The sequence below is a fragment of the Symsagittifera roscoffensis genome, chromosome 5 (assembly GCF_963678635.1).
Source record: "Symsagittifera roscoffensis chromosome 5, txSymRosc1.1, whole genome shotgun sequence".
Taxonomy (NCBI): Eukaryota; Metazoa; Xenacoelomorpha; order Acoela; family Convolutidae; genus Symsagittifera; species Symsagittifera roscoffensis.
Genome location: NC_087066.1, coordinates 53,763,945 through 53,789,664, shown reverse-complemented (window position 1 = coordinate 53,789,664; position 25,720 = coordinate 53,763,945). Strand labels below are relative to the sequence as shown.

Below are 25,720 nucleotides of genomic sequence, written 5' to 3'. Positions count from 1 at the left end.
GTCTCGGTCGTCCAGAACTAGAGGGTGGTTTGCGTAGACTGAAAAGTCGGTTAAAATTTTCTGGATGTCTTCTTTGAAGCAGCTTATAATTGAGGGGCGAAGTAGACGGGGAGGAGGGGGATGTGAATGTATAAAATTAATGGGATGGTGGGAACGATAGGTAGAGATAAAAAATTGAGATGACAGAAGGGTATGGTGGTCTTTGACCGTTAGGATTTCAGATTCACTGTGCAGGTGGGCAGTTGAACTCATTAGATTTGATCCAGTAACAACGCGAAGGGATTGGTTTTGGGCAACCTGCAGGCAATTTATGGAGGTGTTACTTGATGCGTGGGACCATGCGGGGGCTGCATAGTCAAGTATGGGGCGAATTAAAGCTTTAAAAGTTAGGAGGAGGGTTTAATTAGTCGGGTCAACAGTTAGATTGTAGCAACAGGTGTAGGATAAATTACGCAACCGATAAAGTAAAAAAATATTACTTTTATTGTTTAAGTTGATCTATTTTGCTGGTCGGATCAATAAGAGAGGTTGCTGTTACAGGTCCTGGACAACCTACTCAATTTGTTCAACCGAGTGAAGTCGCTTCAAATCAGCATAGATGACTCACTGGTCTACAATGCAAGACTCAATCTGGAGCAACAGACATTTCCCAACGTAGAAACTCTGCACTTCTCGGCCAGTGGTTCGACCCTGTCGCTTGTCAAGTGTTTCCCTAAAGTGCGCCACCTCAAGTGTCTTCCCTACCTGGGCAACAGTCGACTAATGAAGTCGCTAGCATCCAATCAGGACAGCCGGGTCATCCTTAAGCACATCCACAAGGCACTGGTAAGGTCAAAAGGGGTCCAACAGGTTTAAGATTAAGATACCCTAATTTATGGTCTGTATTTACCCCCCCCCCTCCCCCAGCCCCCTTGGTACCAAGTAAAGAATCGCCACCCGCATGAATGAATAACTCAACGTTTGAGCATATACCACCTTCATACAAAGTAACAAACTTCACCTCTTTTGCAACCGGGGGAAATACTCCCCAGTTCACAGCATTTAGAAACTCTCGGCATACTGCTGGAGAAAACAAGTGCTTTAAACAGTTCTGAATCACACAAATTCCTTCTAAGATTTTTTCACCCTAGGCAACTTTCAGAGCTGGTTTTCTGATTGCAACGCAATGGCTTGATTGTGGACCTAGTTAAAGCTTAAAGCGACCCTTCAAAAAGGTAATCGGTGAGGACGGTTCTCTTGAACATGTTCGCAAATATCAAAACAAACACGCTGAAGTTTGATTGATATACTTTTTATGAGTAGCATTTTGAGCAGATGACGTTGAAAATACCTTCTCTGCCAGCCAATATATACAGATTATGTTTTCAAGTGTTTTGGGAGACGAAAACTCAAAACAGACTTAGTAGAAAAGAAAACTGAACAAAATTTTGGAAATCTTATTTCGCAAAAATCTTGAATCCGCGCTTTTTGCTTATTACAATTGGGCTATAGTAAAGTAAACAATAGTCAGTACATAGAGGCGAAGCGGAGCTTCGCATCACTTGAGATACCACAAAAATAGCATTGTAAGTTAGCAGACAGGAAAGGAAAGAAGAGTCACTAAGTCCAAAGAAAACAGAAAAATTTTCAATAAAAGCACAACTAAAATCTTCAAAATGATGCCTGGAATGATTTTCTATTTACAGAAAACACGTCCAGAAACACATTTAACGGCGTTTAATGAAAATTCAAAAACATGGTTTCAGGGAGAAAAAATTTTGGCATGAAAAACTTTTAAGTATAAATTCCATTCTGAAATTTTAAAGTTTCTTACTCTAGACGAGTGTTGAAATGAAAACGGAATTTGAATGAAAGCTGAGCCGAATACAGTGCTGATTTAAATTATCCGGACAAAAATTAAAACTTCAAACTCGTTTATCTCAAATTGGGTCGAGATAAGATAAAAAGTGAAGAGACTAAGATGCTTAGAGTTTCACCAAAATCAATATGGTGCAACTGATTTTTAAAAATTTCAACTGAATTTCTACCCCAAAAATGGGGCGTTTTAGCTTTTTTGTTAATCAAGAATTACGCGGAAACTACCGATTTAATTGATGAGAAATTGATATCAAAAGAAGCCTTTTACACAGCCCAACAAAATTCTAGAAAGATAAAACTTCCAAAAATTTGCGCAGAAATTTTGGGTACCGTTTTTAAGCAAAGATTTTGATTTTCATGTAGTAAGAATAAGTTTTTTTGGCTCTCAACCAAAAATTATTTCTCTTATACAAATTTTTGGCTATTTTACCTTTCAGAACTTTGTTAGGCTATTTGACCTTTTAGAACTTTGTTAGGCTGAGTAAGAGGCTTCATTTGATATAAATTTCTCATCAATTAACTCGGTAGTATCCGCGTAATTCTTTATTAAGTTAAGAAAAGCCAAAACGACCCATTTTCATTAACAGCAGACGCTCAATGTGGCGATTTGGCAATTTCGGACTGTATAACAAAAAAAGACTCGGGATTTGTCTATAGTAACCATTTCGTGCATTGGAGTAACACTTGCTACAATGGCTAACGACAAAGCTCTTGATGAAATGAAACGATCGAGTGCGGAAAAAGATTTTAATGGGGGCGGGAGGGGGGTATTAATTTATTTGATACAGACGGATTCCAGGTTATAGGCGAGTTCGAGGTCGCCGCTGAATTCAGAAACCAATTAGTCTACACTTTGAAGTCAGTATACTGTCATTAATCAGCAGAGAATTCACTGATTAGATGAGTCAACAAAAGCAATAAACAATTTCGAAATGGTAAAACATCCTTTCTTCCGAAGGAAAAAGTTTAGACACAGGTGAAATATTTTCACCGATGGTTTACAATATATGAGAGCGCGAGGCAGTTAACTAAAACAAATTGATGCCTCATAAACTTCAGGTGAGCCCAGCTCACTTTAAAGAGGGAATGAATTAGAAAGGGGAAAGATTTCGATAAACTGAAATATTTATTCAGCAGCCAGTTTAACTATTAGAAGCGTAGCTTACATTAGAACACCTGAACTTAGAAATCCAAAAATTTCTCATTTTTCAAAGGACACCTTTAACAGAGGCGAAAACTCCAAAAAAAGAGAAAAACACTAGGTGAACCAAAATGAAAGACACCTAGGGCCCAGCTAAAGCTGGAGGTATGTTTTTGATATTTTTGAATTTGTTATACCAATGCGGGATGAAAAGCGTAATTTCAACAACTAAAAAAGTAAAGAATAGCCTAGAAGAAACTATGCGTAGCAAATTGTTAAATTAAGCTTCCAACAAACTGTTGTGTCCATTGATATCAGATTTGGCAGGTTAGTTATCGAGACAAGTCCAAAAAACGGTCAACAAATCACAAAGTTGACATTTTCGAAAATCATAGATTTTGTTTATAAAAAATTCGGGCGAAGTCGCTTATGCAGAAGAGATTCGCCCAATACTTCAAGGCCCTATTTGTTATTTACGACCATGAACTATATTTCCCGTGAGACAACAAAAAGTTGTGAACGAGGGGACTAGTAAACACCATTACGAAAGAAACAGGAAGTAAACATTTGAACTCAAATAATAAACTCCGAAAAAGGCTTGGTGATGAAAAACAGAGTGGCCAACCTTTGCTGATACTTTTGTTGAATAAATTTGATGAGTGTAAATAATAACATATACTCTTGGTTTATAAACTTTGTAAAATCACTCGAGAGATATCCGCTAGAGTGACCAGCTTGACTCGAAATTTAAAGCTCTGCCTAAACTTCTTTCTCTGTCCTTTGAGCTTTCAAGAGGAATACCGCCCTGCGAAGTGAACGACATCCGATATATCTCTCGGGCATAGAACTTTCCTCGTCATTTGGAAAGTGACTAAATAACCAATTAAGTAATACTCAGACCAACCATCAGAGACCTCATAGTAATATATTGAGATACGACATGGTGATAGAAAGGACAGGCAACTCAGAAACCAAAAGACAGTGAAAGAAAATCAAAAAGCAGACGGCCACGAATTTCAAAAACTGACAACTTACGAACTGACTGACTGATCTAGTTGAAGAAATCTTCCATCTCCCGAGCTTAAAACACTTGAAGGAAGTCAATTCAAGATGCGCATCTCTCACTACTCTCTCTTCACGCTTACAACAGTTGGTCTAGGTTAATTAAAATGCTTTAACAAATCCATACTGTGCAGTAAATTGATAAAGATAATGAAGCAACACCCGAAAAACAAAACACATATAAAGACATTGATAGGATCAAAAAGAAAAAAAATTGGTAGGAAAAGAAAGCATAAAATAGGCTAACAATGTCAACAGCAACAACAACAACGGGAACAACAATAAAAACAACTAAGACAACTTCGTTGACATCATTAGGCACATCGACAGCACACAGTTCAAAAGCAACAGCCCCTGTCGCTGCTCTGCCCACAGTACCAATTCCACATTCAACAGTCTCGCTAACAAAATTTGGAGGTTCAACACTAGAAAACTGGGTAGATTTTGAATCTTTATTTAGAAGCATAATAGACGTCACAGGAGTAGCTAGACCACAACAAGTAGGTTATCTCAAGTTACACTTGAAAGATTCAGCCTTACAGTTTTTCCACACTTTTGATGCATCAACCAAAGCCGATGTAGATTTAACTTTACAGGCTCTTAAAAACCATTTTTGTAATCCTAAGTTGAGAAAACTACACCAACTCAAGTTAGAAAGTTTAAAATTTAAGCATAAAGAGGAACAACCAGAAGAGTTTTTAGTCAAACTCCAAAACTTAGCCTTACATGCATTTCCAGACCCAACAGAGAGGAGCCCAGTTTCTTTTCCCTAGCCAACAAAAAAACTCTTAACTCCACACACAAATCTACAGTCCATATATAATCAATTTTATACAAACAATAAAACAAAAAATACACAAAAAGAAAAAGAAGTCAATGTAATCTTAACCTTAGAAGACAAAAAAAGTCTCAACTATATTCCTTTAATCTTTTCTAACAATCTCAGCCGTAAAGCTCTAATAGACACTGGTGCATGCGCAGGTGCCCTTAATCCTTAGCGATAATGTATCCACACTAGAATCAATGCCATCTTCATTTGTTAAAATGGCATCAGGTCGACTTCTTAAAATCATAGCCGAAATCTTTTAAAACTCCCACAAATGACATTGCATATGATTGAAATTAAAGTAGGAAAGAAACGCAAAAATTTACAGACGCCAAAAATTGACATTTATTGTCGACAAAAAAACAATACTACAGCCGAAACAACAGGAGATAATTATGTTCAAACTAGAGACAGACAAGCAATACAATGGAATATCAGGCGCAGTCATACCAGATTCAAAACTAGAAAATGATTTCGAATTAGCTCTAACTTCAGCTCACAACACAACTGTCGACAACTGGAAAATAACAAACTCAGTAATACTCAGAGCAACCATCAGAAACCTCGTAGTAATATATTGAGATACGACAGCAACTGAATAAAACGTATGAAGCGGAAACAAGGCCGACAATCATTGAGCAGACACAAGTTGAGCCGAAAAAAAACGCTTACATTCAGCATGAGTATTTCGCGGGTATCAATATTTGACGAAAACCCGAATTTTTAGATCAGACATTCGACTGAAAATATATCTCTGCCTTTGAATTACATGGCAGCTCAAATTCCAACTTTTTTGCAATGTAGTTCGTCTCAATTAATCACTTTTCGACGTCTAGACTCAATTGTTTATGGTTCGAATTTCCGGTTCCCATTATTATGAGACGACCTGTCGCCAAAAACACAACCAGCGTAGTAGCTTTGAAAATTAACATATATTCCATAAATTGCATCAAGAATATCTTTCCAACGGCAACAGTCCATTACATATACGGTTCATTGCGTATAAGTTTTGTAGTGTGCCATTACTCTAGTTTTTTAGTAAATATATATAATGAAAAACTGGAAAATTTAGTAGCAAAAAATTCGGAATTCCTAAGCAGCATTCCCGATCTGTACGCGCTTCAACCGATCTTGTTGAAGCTGAGCAATTCCAAATTTTTGTTCTGATTTTCTCCGAAACTTTGTCCCGTGGCGTATAAAAAAGTTATACGTAATGAACCAACGCCAACTCAAAAATGAGTTATCTTTCGCAGCATATCTTAAGCAGATATTTGAAGTAGTCACTGGTCTTCAACTGGCGAGGCAAGCTATCGCAAATTTGATAAGTAATGGGTCTTCTGAGAATTTTGAGGCGATATCTGTGAAGATAAATAAACGTTATCAAATTGAGTCGTCTCTGTTTAAATTTAGTTGAAAAGGCAAAAAAGGTTATTTTAGATAAACTTGATTTCCTTTCTTGCGAAATGTGAGTCAAGTTACAGAACACACACGTTACCTGCTAGGTTGAATTGCACAAAACAAGGAATTGAAATTTGAAGAGTAGTGACGAGCTGCTGCCAGTAGTTTCCAAGACATTGTTAAATGCGAACAAACTTGTGAGGTAGCCAAAAGGCAAATTGTCCGTCTTTTGTCAGGCAAATTGTTCAAAAATATGAATCGCCTTTGAAAAAAGGAGAAAAACAATTTCGTTTTCTAAAAAATTTTTAAAATAGTTTTCTGGTGTTTCAGATCCAATTCAACGTGGCTTTCTTCTCTGAGCTAGAGACTGTGCAACTGTCTCGCACATATCTCCTGCTCTACCGATACTGCGAGAGAGTTCATCCCAGGTATACAGTGTTAAGTAATAACAAGGATTGAAACTAATTCAAGCAAGCATAGCAGGTTGCTGTGTAGGTAGCACGGAATGTTCCGACGCAACTCAATTATAGAATGAAAAATAACTTATGAAGAAACTGCACTGATGAATAATAACGATAGCTAAAATAATGATAAACTTATACCACAATTAAATTGATCTTCATATTTAGTCTGATTAAATTTCGTCTAAAATAGTCTGAAATTCGAAAATTTTCAGACGAATGTTTTTCAGCAGTGGTTTTTCATTTTTTTTTTCAATTTTTGTAAGAAACCGAATCACGACCAACAGTATTTTAATATGATACCACACTTGAGGCCCTCTGAGTCTTCCTTGATGAAGTCAAAACTGGCTGACTGAAAACCGACCCGAATCCAAAGTTCCTTTCCACTATTCGAGTGGTCAGATCAACAAGGATAGTTAGTAGCTGAGCAAAGAGCATACAACTTTTTGGCGATGCCTAATTGTTTATTGAAACTTGAAAATAGAATAAAAAATGAAAAAAGTTCTCCCAAAATTCTGTATAAACTTAGTTAGCGAGAGGGGAATGAAATCCTTAAATCGCTAGGAAAATTACACAAACATTACCAACAAACAGTTGGAAAAGTGTCAATTAACTCAAGTAAAACAGCAAAACGAATTCTAAAACTTTCGAAAATCAAAAAATATATATCACGTTGAAGCTCTGTAAATTTCAAAAACATGATCCACACTTTTGTTGATAAAACTTAGAGAAAACTGGATAAAAAAAATCTTTTTTCCTCTGGAAAATTTAAAAAATGAAATCCACTATCTAACCTAAAAGTCATTCACCTTTTTTCGCCCTATTTACGCTTTCTTAATTCACATTCTTTTTACTCTTTTTAGCAAATGAATTTGAACTGAACTTAATGACTCAAAACCATTACGATTGCATGCAACTTAACACGATGCCGCAGAATTTAATTATAAAGTTTACACTAAAATCAAAAGTAAAATCGCAAGAGATCAAATTTCCAAGACTTTTCCTTAAAAAAAATTACCACGATCTTTATAAGAATCTCCATTACGTTCATTGATACTTAACAATTACACAAAAAGTTCAGCCTGTGTTCAGTTTTGGAAGTTCATGCTCTGTTCAGTGTTCCATGTAAAATACTCTGAAAAACTCAGATCACTAAGACCATTTTCTTTGAGGCATTAAAATCGGCAGTAAGAACCCACCGTACTGAATGGGTTTATGCCTTTTTTGAGAGTGGTTGGAACAAAGATCTGTTCAACATCGACAACAGGTTCCTTAATTTACCACCGGCGATTCGTAGGGCCTTGCAAAATTACTTCCAAAAGCATGTCTTTGGCTTCAAAAGGTATTTTTTTTTAATTTCGAATCTCAATATTCGTGACTTTCCGCGTAAGATAATTCAAAGCTTGATAAACAGTTGCGTGCAAGTAGCACACAGGACCTTTTAGTCATCGATTGGTGGTGTTTTGGTGCATTGCTTCAGATGATGACCAGCAACCATATTAAGTTCAACTCGCACATGAGCTGCAATTTGCATGTAATCTCTTATATAAGAGCCATAGTTTAGTTAGCCTCATGATAGGTTTCTGGCTGGAGAGCTAAAATATATTTGTACATCCCCGAAAAAACTTAAGGTTTCTTCGAAAAAAAAACAATCAAATCTCGCTACAATTTGCAGGTACATGCATAGACTAAGAAGCATGGTGTTCATTAATGACGTCATTTACTTCACATTCGTCGCCTTCTCGTCCCATCTGCGACTACCAGACGGACCCGAACTGCTCAGTGCACTCCGCCGACGCTTCACTAACACTAACTTCTCCATCCAGACACCCCCGATGACCAGACAGTGTAGCTCTTCTAATGATTAACTCATCTTCGCTTTACAAAAAAATGCAGAAAATTGATTTTTAAAGTTTCTTCGAATTATCATTTGTACCGTACGATATAGAATTACGCATATTGACATTTCTTTTCGTTTTTTCAAAAATAAGACAGAAGTTTTATCCATTTTCACGGTTTTTACATTTACACTTACTCGATTTAGAATCTCATGGAGTTAGTTCAAAATTTTAGAAAACCTTACCGTCTGAAGAAATTTGGACAAGGAAATTTAAGTTAAGGAAATTTAGACCTCAGATAAGTAATACCGAAATAGAGACTGGTAGCAGCTAACCGATTTTCCAAATTCCAAAAAAAAAAAAACATTTTACTAACTCGTTTCAACTATGTAGATTTCAAGAAATGAAATTCGTCTTTTTGCTGACCAGTCATGATCGCAATCCAGAGCATAGTATAGTAGAAATATCAAAATAAAAATTGAAATGAAAACCGCAAAAAAACGCAGGGGCTCAAACTCGATACCAAGGCTTCAAATTACGAATTAAATATGCACTTCAATTTTCCACTGGAGATGCGTGTATTGCGTGCGCCAATCGGTTAATCGCCAATTAGAACAATAGAGCTGCGATCTTATTCTCATACTTTGATTCAGGGATAGATTAAGATTATTCGACCCATTCAATCACTAAAAAAGAAACGTTTCCGTTCATCCAACCGAAAAAAAGACGAAAATGAAAATTAAGTAGTTTTTCATTCGTTTTTTGTTGCCTTTATTTTATGGTACCATAAACTCTCACAAAATGTCACAGCTACTGCTTACACAGAAATTTTTTAATCTAGTTGCAAATAAATTTTTCCTAAAAAACGTCCGACGAGGGCAGAAGTTTAGTCCGTCCTTTCAGTCGTGATTCATATTTTGTTGAACATTCTTAAAAAAGTCTGAGTCAGGGAAACAGTTTGAGCTCTTCGGTATATAGACATTTTCTACTATTAAGATGAAACGAAAAAAGATTGCTATTTAAACATTGTTTCCAGCAGCAATGAATGGAAAAATACAAAATTAAATTATATTGATTTAGCGAAAAAAACAGGATTTTTTTCTCACGCCAATTTTTTTCTCGAAATAAGGTCTTGGAGCGTTTTAGGAGAGCTCGGAAAACCTACCCCTCCAGAAATCTGTTATGTAAAACTCGGCATCATCAAAAAAGCGAGCTGCATCGGACATAAACCCATGTCATCAAAATGCTTTTGAAAACTTTAAGTTAATGAAGTGAACAGTTGTTACACATGATATCACACAAAGGCGAAGCTGCTCAGCAAAAGGAAGAATTAGAATGCAAGAAAAAAACGTATATAGTTTTTCATACCAAAATTGCCGCCGGCGGGATTTGAACAGTCAATTTCCAGAGTCTACTGCTTCCAGAGTCTAAGAATTCCACCATATAAACCATTTTTTGAAATTAAATTATAGAAGAAAGAATACCATTCAGTTTCCTGTAAAAATAACCCACGAGCCAATATATCATGCTCGACGTTTATATCGTATATGTTTACACCTTAAAAACCAAAAAATTCTGACATGATATCAAATTCAGCGCCTATAATTTTTCCTGAACTATCTATAAGAAATCCAAGGTCCGCCGAGGGATAGGTGTTTTGTTGATGAGATTTCAGAAACACAACAGCCACCGGGCAAAAATCACAGATAGCTCCGATCTGAATTGAATTGGTCACTCTTTTTAGTGGTCTCGCTCGGTCATTCTTTTTCGAGAAAAGGACCTGTTGAATTGGTAAAAATTAAATCAGAAATTTTCACACTGACGCCGAGCGGAGCTTCGAACCACTTGCGAAACATAAAAAACAAACAATTTCAAAATAGTTTTTGAAAACACTACGATAAATTGGAAAATCAATCAAAAATTTTCAAAACTAAAAAACCAATTAAGAAACAAACAATTGACATCCTAAAAAAGCACCAAATTTTATGACAAATACCGTTGATAAAATCCACAAAAATCGACACAAAAATGAAGAATTCGGAAAAAATCCAAAATTTTCAGGCATATTTTTGATAATTTTGACATAAAACATATGGTGTAAACTGTCCACACACATTATTGACTATAGAAGTTTAATAGTATCAAAACAAAGAAAATAGAAATATAAAATAGCAACTGAAAAAAATCTGTCGAATGAATTTGAAAACAATCGACAAAATTTGGAAGCATTCGAAAGGTACTGAGATTGTGTCAACTAACAACAGACAGTGAAACGTTAACTAAACATTAAGGAGAAATTTCGCATTACTCAAAAAAAGTTAGTTCATTTTAGACAAAAGTGCCAGGCATTTGAATATAAAACTAGAACGGAACAAAACTTACGATGAGAAAACAAAGCCGGCGGTCTTCGAGCAGACACAAGTTCAGCCAAAAAAAAATTAATTATATATATTTTAAAAGTTACAAGTCCCCCTGAAACTACAATGAGCAGCAATTGCAACTGCAATGAGAGTTGCTTACAGTACAGACAAAACTTGAGTAGACAAACGATAGTCCGACCATTCAACTTTTACCGGAAAAAAATCAATTGCATGCATATTGAACAGAAAAAAAACAAGTTACTGCCGAGACTCAAAACCCAGACCATAGGGTGCAAAGGCGACAGCGTTACCTTTAGGCCCAGTGGAAAGCAAACTGGAAGTTGTTAAGATTCAATCATAAAGCAAGTTGAAAATTGGTAAAACAGGTTGTTTGCGGTAAAAAAAAGTCTAATTCTCGATTACAAGACACTTGCTCTCGCAATTGCAAATATTGAAAAAACAACAGTTAGCATGAAAGCCGACAAGTTTAGCCAAAAATTGTTTAATATAAAACCGAAAAATTAATATTTGATGACATTAACATTCCAAAAATTACTTAGCGCTCAACTCTTCATGAAACATTTAATTATTTTCTTTACCGCAAATGTATTGTACAACACTTATAAGAGATCTACAGTGGACAAAATTGAAAGACTGTTGAACAGATATGAAACGGCTATCACAAAAGTAACATGGTAGCAAAGCTGCGATTTGCAAACACAAAGTCAAAAACTTCAAAAATAAGCTGTACAATGAAATAAGAAAAGAAAACAACAAGCCTTGACAATGAAAATTTTTGCTGTAGCGGATTTGAACCTACTACAAGGAGATTTATAGTCGCACGTACTCATATGAGCACCACGAGCCCTCGAAAACTTACAAGCACTAGCCATCAATAAAGCAGCTAAATATGCAAAGAAAATGCCAATGCTTTTCAGCTAAAGTCATATCAAATATAATAGATAAATAGACACAATTTAGCCAGTTACAAATTGGAATAGAAATAATATAAAGACATCCACAAAAACTTTGCATGTAATAAATTGGGAAGCATAAAGCCAATCTTTAAATAAATTATGCAGATCCAAAAAAGTGCAAGGTATATTGAGTCGGAAAATTTCTGAAATGCAGGTTTTAATATTGTACTTTTGTTTGAAACGAATAGAATTTTTCGATTAATTTGATGAATTAAAAATACGTCAGCTATGTTAACTCAATAGTAATCGAATGTCAAAGCACATGATATCAAAAAGCCGTACAGCAGCCTTAAAATTGGAACCAAGACTTATGCCGTAAAAAAATGAACCACGCGGTGACAAAGCGGAAAATACCTGAGAATTTTCCGAATTTTTTTCAGTTCAAAAATATTTTTAAAAATTTTAGGTCTCCTTCCCATCATAACACACACAGATGCATAAAAAAATTTTCGCGCATCAAACCACGCAAAAAGAGGCTGTTAAGAAGCCCAAACCCGTTGAGCCAAAAAGAAATTTTAACAAACCGAGTGCTTAAAATACAGGCAGCTTAAAAATTGCGGACTGCAGCGTTAAAATGGTGTTTTCTTTGAAAGGGTCCAAAACTAGATCATTGGGTCGATAAAAAAGGCCAAAAAAACTTGAGCCGAATAAAATTTTTACGCGAAACAAAAAACAGTTAAATACGAAGTCAAGGTAAGTAAAATCACAATTTGCAGGGGTAAATCAAACACAAAACAACATTAAAAAAAAATGCGCGAACTTAATCTAAGATGCGACAACTTTGCCGTCCCAGGCGTATTAGTTAGCTACAGGCTTGTGGGCCGGGATCGCTATGAAATTTGAATTTATTATGAAACAAGGTGCCGCTAGAGATGAGTCTAGATGAGACCATTGAACTAAATTATTCACTGAAAAAAGTCAATAAGTCTAGTACCTGATTGCAAAACCCTTGCTTTCCCAGGGGAAAGAGTTTGAGTATTTGTGAAAAGTTTCATGTCAACCGTTCATATCCAATTTTTTATGCTCTGATGATAACTAGGATCATATTTCTGGAACAAAACTTAAGGACCGCATGCTAATTTTTGTGGATGAAATGGTTTTGTACGGCATGTTTGAAAAAAAGAGAGATTAAAAAAGAGCCCATCGCAAAAAGGGACCACTCAATTAATTTTGCACAAAAAAAACTGAAAAAAGTACACTCCGGTCTGATACACCGCCTTTCGTAATTTTGATCCATTTTACGGTAACAAGCCAAACAAATATGGTTTACACCAGAACTAGTAAAATTTACGTATTTGGGCCACTGCTAAACTTCGCTCTTCGCAACGGCAAATAAAATTTGAAATTAAAAACCAATTCTAGAAAACAGACGTTCGCTTTCACAGCAAAAACAATTCAAACTTATGCTCTAAAATGAAGGTCAAGTCAAAATCGACATTCTCAAACAACTTAATAAGGACAAAAATCTCAGAAGTTTTTTTTGTACAACATCACTAATACTTTCAAAAATTAGTCTGATTATACCCAGGATTTGGAAAATGAAGTGCACTACTTGCGTAAAAAGGTTCATGATGTCGATTGTTAGGCCCCAAAAGATACTATTATCTTTCGGAATTCGCCATTATTATCAAATAAAAATGTTACTTCGGATGTTAAAGAATTTATCAGAGTAGTTTTGGGAGTGGAAATTACGTCTGCTGAACTGGTTGCTTGTCATGAACTGAGCCCTAACTGAAACCTAGATGAGCCGCCTCCAGTTATAGCTATGTTCATTCAGTTTCACACAAAAAAAAACACGAATTTTTGGACGTACAATTTTTTTTTTACAATTTTCGAAATACTAGAAATGGAAAGCCTAATTTTCTGGAGGAGCGTCTTAAAATGATGAGATCGACTTGATATCTTATGCAAAAAGCAATTAACTGAAAACGTTCACTTATAACAATCAGCCACAGTTTTTGAACTAATGGATTCAATTTTTGTCTCCCAGGAGGATAAACCTACTTTAAACAACCAAAAAGACGAACAAAATTTGTTCGGAAATATCCAATCATTGCGCAGCCATCATGATCAGCTAAGTGTTCTTGTTGCTTCACTAATTAAACTTCCAAAGGTTATTGCCCTTTCCGAAACGTGGCTCCCTGATCAAGATTCGATCGACATGTAAATCATTTCGGGTTATCAAAAAATTACAACAGTCAATCGCAGGTTTTCAGTGTAGCCATGACAATTTAGTAGTATCATTAGTTGAGGAACATAAGAAATTTTCAATCTATGCTCTAGACATTATGCTCATCGTGTTTAAAAATTTGAGAGAAAATGTGCTTTTGGTTGAGGATTTTAATATTGACTTACTTTCTACTAACCAATCACAAAAAACTTTATTTTGGACTAGCCTTTTGTTTTTCGATTTAATTGTCTGGAAGAGTGAAGCAAGAAGAGAAACTTCGCAAGTGAAGTGTTCGAAACCTTGAAGTGTTCAATCATTGATCATTACGATGGCTCACATCAAAATTTAGCTTAAACAGCCAACAATGGACAAAATTCTTTTTAGTGACATGACGCTCCTTAGAAAGAATGACTGTTTACTGAAACTTCTTTTTATTTCGGATCGAGACCTAGGGAAAAAATTTTCCTTTGTGATAGTATTGATGAAAAAATCAGTTTTGATTCAAACAATTGTTGAAAGTTTTGACCGATTCACGAAAAAGAAACCCAGGATCGGAGGGACGGAGTATGAAAAAAAATTTGGATTGATAAAAAACATAAAACACGGGTGCAAAATTAGAGACATAAACATTCAAAAATGATTTAAAAAATAGATAACCTTCTATTACCAGAACAATTTAGTTTTCGCGGAAATCATACATGAGCTCATGCAATATGTTGAAATGATTGACGGTAAATCTGAAACAAAGCTATTTTGAATATGGTGTGCCTCAGCGATCAGTCTTAGGCGATATTGAAGCTGTGGATGATTGGTGTGCGCATAATAAACTAACAATCAGCTCATCGAAATCAAAACAGATACAGTTTGGTAGAAAGACATTAAGTGAAAGTTTGGTGGCACTTAAAGGTGATATTTTAGAATATACTGATACTGATGAAATTTTAATCGACGACGACCTAACTTTTAGAGATCATATCGATAAAGTTTGCTTAAAATTAGCAAAACTCAATGGAGTAATGTACCGGGTCCGATGTGTTTTCACAAAAAAATATCAGATACAGTTTTATAAATCTTGTGCAACGCCAATAATTTCATATAGTCTGATTGCGGATGGTTATTTAAGTATGGTTAAAAAGTTATTTTAGTAAAATTCTTCTCGTTCTCGCACATAAAAAAATGTTACGAACATTTTTTTTTCAAAAGAAAGCTTGGTCATATTAGCAACGTTTTTGATGATTACAAAAATTATACGGTTTTTGAGCTTTTCCTTAGTCAAATCTTTTTTACAAAATGAAATGATTGACCAGCTACGAAAAAAATCTCCGAATCGTTTGTTAGATGTTGAACTCGTCATCGCTCAACAAGATCAAAGGCTGCAGGTATTTTGCCGGTAAAACTAGCATTTTCACAAAAAACTGCTTTCAGAAAATTTCTGCAAGCTTCAAGTCGATATATTCAGGAGACAATCGGTGGTATATTTAAGAGACAACCGGAATTTCTATGAGCTATTGTTTTCTAATTAATTAAAGGTTCTTACAAATCCTTCCGGATTTAAAGGGAACCGGCATGGTGTGCTACTAGTTAGGCCAACCTGCCTGCCTGTATAGTGTCCTTGACGTAGTGAATTCATTACTAAATTGTAATTTGTACCTGCGTCTGAATTCAAACTGAAATACGTAAATATAGCTTTTACATATAAAAACATGCGTAACGGTCGAAAAATTTTTACTTAATCCATCTTATATGAATCAACCTTAACACTTACTTGACTCAAAAGAGCCGCAATGAATTACTTAAAAAGTGTTGAATTGAATAAATCAAGGCATTGTAAAATGATTGCTAAAAACAACAACGATCAAAGCCTCCTAAGAAAGAGCTTTAGTCAAAAATTGCGTGCCGAAAGGATTATAAACAATTTTCAGGACTTCTGGGAGGGTTAGAATTCAGCCTCGAGAAGATTGTAATTAAACAATGAATTCTCTTTTTCAATTGAATTCTCTCATTTTTGAAGTACACCTGTCGCTTCTAATTACTATACAAAATAAATAGCCGAATGGCCCATTGTGCAAGGGGATTAATTGTACTGTACTGCAGGCAAATTATTATCTTCGTTTCAATTATAATTTAAGATTGAGAAAATAATTTGCTTTAAAAATACATTCAAAGACAGGGTCGAAGCGATGGACGAAGAGACAAAAGTTAATAAAATTGCTAGAAGTACAGAAAAAGTAGATACGGCTTTTTTAAAATTAGGCAAAGAAATTACTCAACAGTACAAAAACTGATCAAAAAACCTTATCTTTGAACCAGATTTAATCGAGCGCTTGAAAAAAATAAGACGATAACTAAGCCGACAAGATTTGCGACGACGACCATTAAACCAAAAAATTAAAATGAACGAATACATACGAAGCGGTAAAATGTAGCCGGATTTGACTCCGTAGCTTAACCTCAAGGACGCGCATTATCTCTGGACTAATACATCACACGCAATTTTTTGTTTACAGATTTTAAGAAATTTTAATGAGAAAAAGTCTAGTTCCCGATTACAAGACGCACATGTAAAGAATCCATTAATGCCGGAAAAAAAGGAAGTAAATAATATAACAAATAATTTCACTTAATTATAATTCACATAGCGAAAAAAATCAAGAAAGTCTTCCTTTCAGTATCAACTGTGAAGTGAAAAATTTTCGGCTGAAAAATTTGAATTAAAGATTTTTAAATGAAATTCTAAAGCAGAAAAATCTAAAAACGCATACAAAATTCCTGATGTGTTATGATATAAACGTGTTTAAATATTTAATTTATCTAAGCTACGCTTTTCATAGAATTGGATAAAATATTACAATTTCATTTTGAAATCCAAAACATTTGATTTACAAATTAAATTCTGTTATAGAAATTAGAATCATATTCAGTGAAGAGAAAACCAAAAACATGATAATTGATTTTTAAAAAACTAATAATTGTACCAGAAAAAGCTTTGAAAACTGTTACACTAATAGGTATTGCATTTTATTGCAACTTTAATTTAAGAAATGCTTCGTTTTGAGTTCTTTTAACCAATTTTGAGTCCCTTTTAGTTGTTTTCGCACACAGAATGCTCTTGGCAGAATGCAGCTAACTCTTTCACAAACTCTTCCATAAGTATTACTGCCATTACGCAATTTCGGGTCTCCTCGGTTACGTTTGCGTCTTCTAGACTTGATCGGTCATCTATCAAAGCGTTTTCGCTGGATTGATTTAACGCACCTTTGGCCTTTGAGCTCTTCGATTTTCTTCGACGCAGTATAGCGTCCAGCATCAAGGTTGGGAATTTTTTATCCGATGAGTTTTTAGCGCTCCCACTTTCTGATAAGTCTGTATTGGATCCAGAGGAAAAATATTCTTCCAGAGTTACATCTTCAAACCGTTCCATATTTGCGAAATAGTAGCGACCTCTTAGGAGCAACTCCTGGAAGTTGTCAATGGATTGGGCGTATTGGTCAACTTTGGAACGTAGTTTCTGCAAAACTGTATAGAGAGTTTTGACAGATGGTTGGAATAACATATTCGGGTTTAGAAGATAAGACTTAAGCAAAGGCATTGGGTAGGCCACTAAGGATGCAAAAACTCCCGTCAAAACTAGATTCAAATGAAAATCACTGTCGCAAAACGCCTCCAGTTTTGCAAAGAGGGCCGCAAAACAAGGACCCATGTAAACATTAGGAATTGACTTTGTAGGAGAGGTCACACCCTGCTTGAAAGTTTTCTTTGCCTCTGTAGAGCCTAAAGACAAGGAAAAGTTTCCCCGGTCACTATTCATGCTTGACGACAGATCAATGTCTTGTCTTCTAAGCGCGTCTGAAAATGATTGCGTACTTTTCGAGCTTGACAAGTAAATTTGATTTTCACATACATGTGGATTTGAGGGAGATCCAATAGATGGCAAGGGCGAATCGATGGACAAAAGGTTCGCTGAATCGAATGTAAGCAAAGCCAATTTTTTTGGTCTCTCATTTGAAATATCGGCACATGAACTTAATTTGGCATCTTCGTAGGAGTCAACATCAGCACCATTTTGCAACACATCTTCAAAAGAATCAGTAAGCACGGAATCAATTTTTTCACACATTTCTTTTTCTCGAATCAATGATGATCCCAGAGTTCCATTGCATTCATCTAAGTGAACATCTGCTTTGATCCTCATGAACTCTTCAACATCCAATTCTTCGAAAAACTGTTCAGCTGGAATATTTTTCAAACTGCGCTTATGTTCGTGCCACGTTGTTATGTTTCGCTTGGCCGAACTGTTACCATTTGTTAAATGGATGTTTTCTATACTTTTAGTCAATTGCATTTTGAACGGCCGAAAATTCTTTCTGGCCATTGCGTCGTGAGTGGTTCTGGGTTTTGTCTCCTTTCCCGTGTTGTATTTACAATTCCAATCGGTGGATGCAAAATAACATTCCTCAATTCGGCTTTTTGCGTCGGCCAAATAATCGAAATAGGAAGTCTCATATTGCGCTAATGTCACGACATCCACGTCCGACGATGCAGCTTCTTCGCTTCCACTGACCACTTTCTCTCGTACGCTTAAACTCGCAGATTGAGGCGCAGAAATGTTCCTTTGAAGTCTTTGAATCACTTTTCCAGAAGAAGTCGACGACAGTCTTACAGATCCACTTAGAGATTGTACAGGCACGTTTAGATTCACAACCGGAGGTCTGCCTGTATTTTTAACCAGAACCAACGGTCTATGTCTGGCTTTTCTACATGCAGATGGAATCAAGGCTAGAAACTTCTCCACTGATTTTCCATACACGTCTGCTTGATGAGCTGCTAGACAGGGTCTTTGAGTGGTCAAGATATGATCGCATGGAAGAAGGAATCTGAGAAACAGTTCCAGCATAACATCTTCGGATTTGAGGTTAACTAAGGTGGCGATGAAACATAACGAGGCTACACTCAGAGCTCGACTCAAGACACCACCTGAACTACCCACTGAATCGCCAACACTAGTAGTATCCTCGAGACTAGACGCTACAGATTCACGTTGAGAAGAAATATCCGGGTTGTTAATTCGACTTATTATCAAGTTTATCAAAGGTTGGCTGTCCACTTTAGTGGTTAGCACGAAGTTAACGGCACAACGCATTAAGCTACTTTCGGAAATGGTTCGAAGGAAAAAGTCTAGATATGCAGTCGAAGCCACAGCTTCGGCACACGACGCCTGACTGATCGAGGGGAGGATGATCGGACAGAGAAACCCGGCCAGAATAAAATCCGCAATGCTCTCGCGGACAAGTTTGTGTGATATGTTGCACAGAGAATTGCAAAATTGCACCGCTTGCATGAAATTGGACAAATAAGGCACATTTGTGCAGTCGGATTCATATAACACCGGTAGGCGGAGATAATTCTGGGGTAAAATAGTCGGAAGCGAGGAGTAAGTTCCGCTTATTCCAGTAGCTAACACTGGACAAAAGCATGACTTCTCAGAAACATACTTGATCATGGAGTAGTCCAAACTGATGGCCGAAAAAATCAGGTAGATCGATTTGCGAGCCAGCTCGCCCAGCTCATTGTCTCGGTACATGTAGACAACTAGAATACTCAAAGGCAACAGATCCGGCTGTGATTGGCTGAGCGAAAACTGAGAAAACAATTTGAAAACTTTCGGTTCATTGCTGAAAAGCCAACTCAAATCGTACAGTAAGCTCAGTAAGATGCACTCCACATTAGGCGAGCTGTACGTTCTGCACTCACTGATGATATTCAAAATTGCCTTCGTGGGAGCTTCAAAAATGAAAATGGGCTGCTTTGCTTGACTCACTAGAATTCTGTAAATATTCAACAGCTGCACTTTGGCACTGTCAGCGTTGCTTCCCGCATTAACCGCGCAAAATTCCGAGCATCTTTCTAGAATTCGATACTTTATGAGCGCAGATAGCAAGGGCCCGCATGTATGATGCAAGGAATCATCGCTTTTGCCGTTTCGCTGTGCTCCGTGATTCAATTCAAGAAATCCGTTCGGAACTTTCGAAGTAAATGGTTGACATTCAGCGCAGATTAACAGCGCAATCGAGTTCAAATTATTCAAAACTGAGTTCAAATCATTGCTCTCTTCGCTCGTATCATCTGTACTATTTTTAGGAGCTCCAGTCGAAGAATGTAAATTGAGGTTGGACGACCTCAGGGCTTTGTTGACGGATGAATATTTGTTGAATACGTCTTGAATTTGACGCCAATGACTGTAGAACGCTTCCATGCATACAAGCGCGATCTCGTGAATTAATTTAGAATCGGAATTTAAAAGGAAGCCTCCGTTGTAAATCGTGCACAATTTTGGTTCCTTACACGGGCATTTTCGTTTGATAGTAACGACATGCAATGAATCGTTGTTTAAAAAGCATGCAAACTTGCAGATTCCGTCACATGGCTCACCGGTCACCAGCGAGTCCATTGGCAGCTGTTATTACAACAGATTCTGCACTTTTAGAGCTGATTAAGCGTTTTCGTGTCATCATTGTCGCATTGTTGTCGTCAGAAACGTTCATTGGATCTGTAAAACAAAGCAGAAATAGTCAAATGTGAACAAAAAAGAATTCTTCGTAGTTTAATTTTGAACGAAATATGCCAGGTTGAAAAAAGAGGGCATCGCATATGAAATTGAGTTCTGCAAAGTCTTTGGACAATCTCGTTGCAATTCAAGTCAATCTTACTGCGAATTTACTCCGCTGCTAATTAAACGCGCAGGAAGCAAAATTTTGTTTCCTTTCCATTTTCGAATAAGCAGAAGAATGTTCCGCTGATGTTAACTAGAGGCCAGCTAAAGCTGGAAATACCTGTTTGATAACTTTAGAAATTTTTGTATTGACGCGAAAGGACAAAGGTAATTTCAAAAACAGACCTATAGCAAAGAAAAGTAAATCCCAATATAATGACTTCAAAATCTGTTAATTTCATCAATTACTTCAGTTTTCTTGAAAATTGAAGTGATTACAAGAGCTTGTTAGGTTAAAAGATGCTTAAAACGTTGTTCATTAGATTTGGGAAGGTAGTTTTCGAGAGAAGTAAAAATTTCAAGAAACAGAAACGGTTTAAAAAAATCGAGAATTTGACTTTACCGAGGATCAAAACTTTTTGTATAAAAAAATGGGCGTAACCGCTTATGCAGGCGAAACTCCCACAACCCGTTCTACCCATCAAAATTCAGAACCTCCGATTTGAGAGGGTACTCTTCGAGAAAAGTTTTTAAAAAAAGGTCAAAAAATTGAAAATTCGACTTTTCCGAGGGCCATTATTTTTTGTGTAAAAAATTTAGGCGTAACCGCTTATGCAGGGGCGCTTCTTACAACCCGTACTTTCGATTCAAACTAAAATCTCAGAAACAAAACATTACATGCGCAAATTAGTGTTCAAGAAAAATTTCAAAGCAGTTTGAAACAATTTTTGCTCAAAATCATTGACATTTAGGCCGTTTTTCATGTGCACTTTCTTTTCACTTGCGATATAAAATGAGTGACTATCACTACTTTCAAATGAAACGAATACTCGAAAAAAAATATGTGATCACAAATAATATAAATTGCAGACAAAAATCCGAAAACTTTGAATTGAAGCAGATGCACCTTTACAAGTTTACAAACTGAGGTAAGGCGAAGCTTCGCACTACTTGCAATACAACACATACTTAGCAAGATAAACTAACCGTCAGAAATGTTAATGAAAGCCGTAAAAAATTAATCCAATATTTTTTTGAAAAGAATTGATCTACCAAAAATTAACAAAATCAAAATGAACAAAGCCGACAATTCTTGAGCAGACATACGTTGTGCCGAATAAAAGTTTTTAAAGGAAAAACTAGAGAACTCATAAAAAAAATAGGTTCCCTAAAAAAGTTTTTTTTAAGTCAAACGACTAAAGAAGAGGACTCTAATTATTAGCGGAAACCTTCTAAGCCGGAATTGGTAGAAGTGCAACAAAAAAATTCGAACAGAACGGGCACTTCAAATGCTGACATGCTCGAAAACTGTCTGTTCGTACGTTGACGCAAGTGCAGATAGAGATGACATGACCACCAATCGCAGTCACACTTTGAACTAAGTTCGTAACGTGAAAAAGTCTTGTACCCGATTGCAAAACCCTTGTTTGTCGCAAAGGTAGTTAGCTCATGCGTCGAACCGCATTGACCAGGCAGAGATACGAAAAACTCACCCACACCCACCGGTTCAGAAAGTATCGTTTCCAAAAAAACTAATGTGTAAAAACAAAAATATCTTGTCCAGGTGTAAAAAAAATATTGTGTCCATATTTAAAGGGTAAGCCAACAAATGAACTCGCGAGACAGCTTCGCGCTCCCACTTTTTCGTCAGATTGTCGATAGCCTATTGCGCTGTTGCTAACATCTGTCACGAGTTAGTCTTAACAACAATGCGGTAAAATAGTGTCTCGACTCTACCCTCGACAAAATTTTACATTTCAATCCAGACTCTAATTTAGTTGAGAAAATTTTTTGAATTTTTGGAAAACGGAATACGACTGAAACAACTTTAAAAATACTTAAGTTTAGAAAAGAGTAATGAACGCAAGTTAATATAAAAAACACTGACTTTCTCAAAAAAATCTCAACTTAAGTTTAGAAAAGAGTAATGAACGCAAGTAAATATAAAACAAACCTTTCTTAAAAAATCTCAACTTTCGAATTTCAAAGAAAAAATAGATGCCCTTTAAGCTCTTTAAATTTCCAGAACAATTTATGATTGCGCTTTTTTGATAACATGAACCCAAATTGAGAAAACTTGATCAATAGGTAAATTGTTTATTCCGCTGGAAATCTAAAAAATAAATTCCACTTTGGAAACTACAATTCGTTCAAGTTTTTGTCGCCATTTCCACGTTCGTATTTGGATAGTGCTATGTACGTCACTTTCAGGAGATGAGTTTCAATTGAACCCAAAAAGTGCATTATCCCTAAATGCATCAATATTTAATTTTTTTCCTGAAAAAAAAACAAAAAAAATCAGCAAGACCTATATGAGAGTCTTCACTACGTTCATTGCTCTTAAAAGTAAAATAATACAAAATCATTAGGTGTTAATTTTTCATTTTACAGGAATAAATCAAAATGGATTTTCGTTTCAAACAGTTCGACCACTAATTGTGCAAAAAAAAACAAATTTAAAAAAAAACAATTAAAATTGAATTTGAAGCCCACCACTTTGAATTTCGAGTCCAGCAGCTGTATCCTCCCAAACCTAGGCAATAAACCTAGGTTCATGCATCTATTTACGGCCACCATCTGCATCTATTTACGGCCACCAAGTGACTTTTAGACGCATGAAAAACCTTCCATATAAGCCAAGCTTCCACCCTCTTTTAGCGGTAAGGCGAATGCTCTGAAACGAACAAATTGTCAAGTGTAGCCCAATCTACTTGTTGATTTTGATTTTCGTATAGCTTTTGACAGCGTCTCATATCTTACTGCGATAAATCAAAGTTTTGGGGTTTGAAGATTTTTGTAATCCGGTGAGTTCTTTCCTTGAAAGAAGAACGCAAGGAGTTAAATCAATGAAAAGCTATCTGATCCTAGAAACGTGATTTTTTCTATCTGAAAGCTATTTATCTGAAACGTAATTTTTCAAATTTATCTCGGCATGTATTTTACTGGTAAGGGTCTCAGCTATAGTTTGCCAATGTCACCATATGGTTTGTTAGTGAACATCGATAAATTCAACGAATCTGTTTATCGATGGATTAGTCTGAAGCTGGATTATATAACTGCCCTTCACATCTACCGTTCCCTTCTAATTTTCTACCTTTACAAAAATTATGATGTCATGTTTTTTTTTCTCCAAAAGATGCTGTACAGAACTTGTATATCTACTAAATGGTTACCCTTCAACCTTCTAGGAAATTACGTTACAGATTAACCTGTTTTTGCATGCCGTTTAACGAGAAAATCTAAAGCTGATGAAAACGTTTTCAATCGAGTTACACCTGTTGCAAATTAATTGGTACACAAGAATATTATATCAGTTTTCTTTAAACCGGCTACAACGAAAAAACAGTCGAACAAGGATAATCTGTTACTGTGCAATTAGCACAGTATGTTCTGACCATAGTCCTAAAAATATAAAAAAAGTTTTTTCAAATTAAAGTATTCTTTCGGCGTTGTGTGATAAAAGGATCTGAACAAAAACTAGAGTTTGAGAAAATTCGAGACTCATAGTAAAAAAAGCAATTTGGAAAAAAAATTTCTATGGAAAACTGACAAGAATAACAAAAATATTCTACAGCTTTTGAAGTGTTTGATTCAAAAAAGGCACTAAAATACTCAAAAAAACTTAATTTTTACGGCTTAAATAAAGCGATTTCAAATTTTTAAATTATTCCAATAAGCTTTTGTAAGCGTGCTCGCTCGCTTTACTTGCTCAAAATTAGACGAAAAATCTAAAATTTCAAATCTGGTTTTCCGATAATGGGACAACTTCGTTTTGAAAGATATTTGAGTCGTTAGAATTGCGACTGATAGGGCTTTACACAGAGGCAAAGTTGCACATCACATACACAAGCGTAAATATGACCAGTAACGTTACTGTGAAAACTGAATCAGTAAAACTTTAAGTCTACAAATTTTCTTAAGTGACACTCGCCAATTATCACGCAGTACCAGTCAATTTGAAAAAGAAAAGAAAAATCTACCAACTAACATGCCTCACTTTGTGGAGCAGTAATAACATGGAAAAACTAAATGTAACAAAACATAAAATGATTTTTATTTAATTTAAGAAATTTAGTGAAAATCATCCCCCCACACGACATATTTAAAACAAAGTGATAAATTTCGCTCCTAGTAACAAATCAATAATGGCAAATAAGCTTCCGTCAACCAATTTGGAACAAATTCTATGACGGATTAGTTCTCTGCTTACGCGTTAATAGCGCGAAATATATCTCTCGTTTATTGTCCCAAACTGGCCAAAATACCAATTTTTAAAACCCATAACTTCACGAAAAAATATCAGAGGTGATATATCTTTCCAAATTTAAGCTCAGGCTAACCATGCTTTTTGAATGATATAAAAAATCCAGTCAAAAATGGCTAGTTAAAAAGTCGAAATTTGTCTGAAGAAATAAAAACCACCCCGAGCACAAATATTCCGTTACTTTCGTTACGAAAGTCGGAACAAACATAGTCTGTGTTAAGATCTTTAGCATTGGCTGTACTTAATAGCTGGTTATCGATCAAATTGAACACTTTCGAAATGAAAACATTTTATCGCAACAACATCTGCGACTTAGTTTGGAAAAAAAAATAGCTCATACTATAACACAAGCATTGCTTGTGTAAATATAAGATAAAGCTCAACTCACCCTGATGATTATTTGTTGTACCTGATTTTGCGTGGAAAACAAAAAGAAAAAACTAAACCACACCCGAATACAAAGTTCCTCTCCATTTTCCACTAGGGTTACTCCATGCCGATACACAATTTACAGCTATTTTAAGTACTTGATTTCTGGATTTGCTTAATTGCTGTTCCATTGAAGTAGTCAAGCCTTTCTCTCTCATACCAAAAAACACTAAGCAAGAACCAATATGTGGACTTCCCAAAATATCCCAAACTACATGACCTACAAAG

The 25,720-nt window shown here is 35.8% G+C and overlaps 2 protein-coding genes across 8 annotated transcripts in view; one reads left to right on the top strand and one right to left on the bottom strand.

Annotated features, from left to right (window-relative positions):
* The window catches only part of LOC134846385 (uncharacterized), a 30,162-nt gene extending 21,467 nt beyond the window's left edge, over window positions 1–8,695 (top strand). For all 7 annotated transcript variants that reach the window (XM_063863716.1, XM_063863713.1, XM_063863715.1 and 4 more), the window contains exons 6-8: window positions 541–825; window positions 6,615–6,712; window positions 8,421–8,695. In XM_063863716.1, coding sequence (XP_063719786.1) covers window positions 541–825; window positions 6,615–6,712; window positions 8,421–8,613 — 576 coding nt within the window. In that variant the 3' untranslated portion in view covers window positions 8,614–8,695. The remainder of the gene's footprint in view (window positions 1–540; window positions 826–6,614; window positions 6,713–8,420) is intronic.
* An 8,185-nt stretch (window positions 8,696–16,880) lies between these two features.
* Window positions 16,881–20,642, bottom strand: LOC134846230 (FHF complex subunit HOOK-interacting protein 1B-like). Its single transcript, XM_063863498.1, has one exon. It carries the CDS (start codon window positions 20,536–20,538, stop codon window positions 17,173–17,175), a length of 3,366 nt encoding a protein of 1,121 aa, XP_063719568.1. The 5' UTR covers window positions 20,539–20,642; the 3' UTR covers window positions 16,881–17,172.
* Window positions 20,643–25,720: the final 5,078 nt, after the last annotated feature.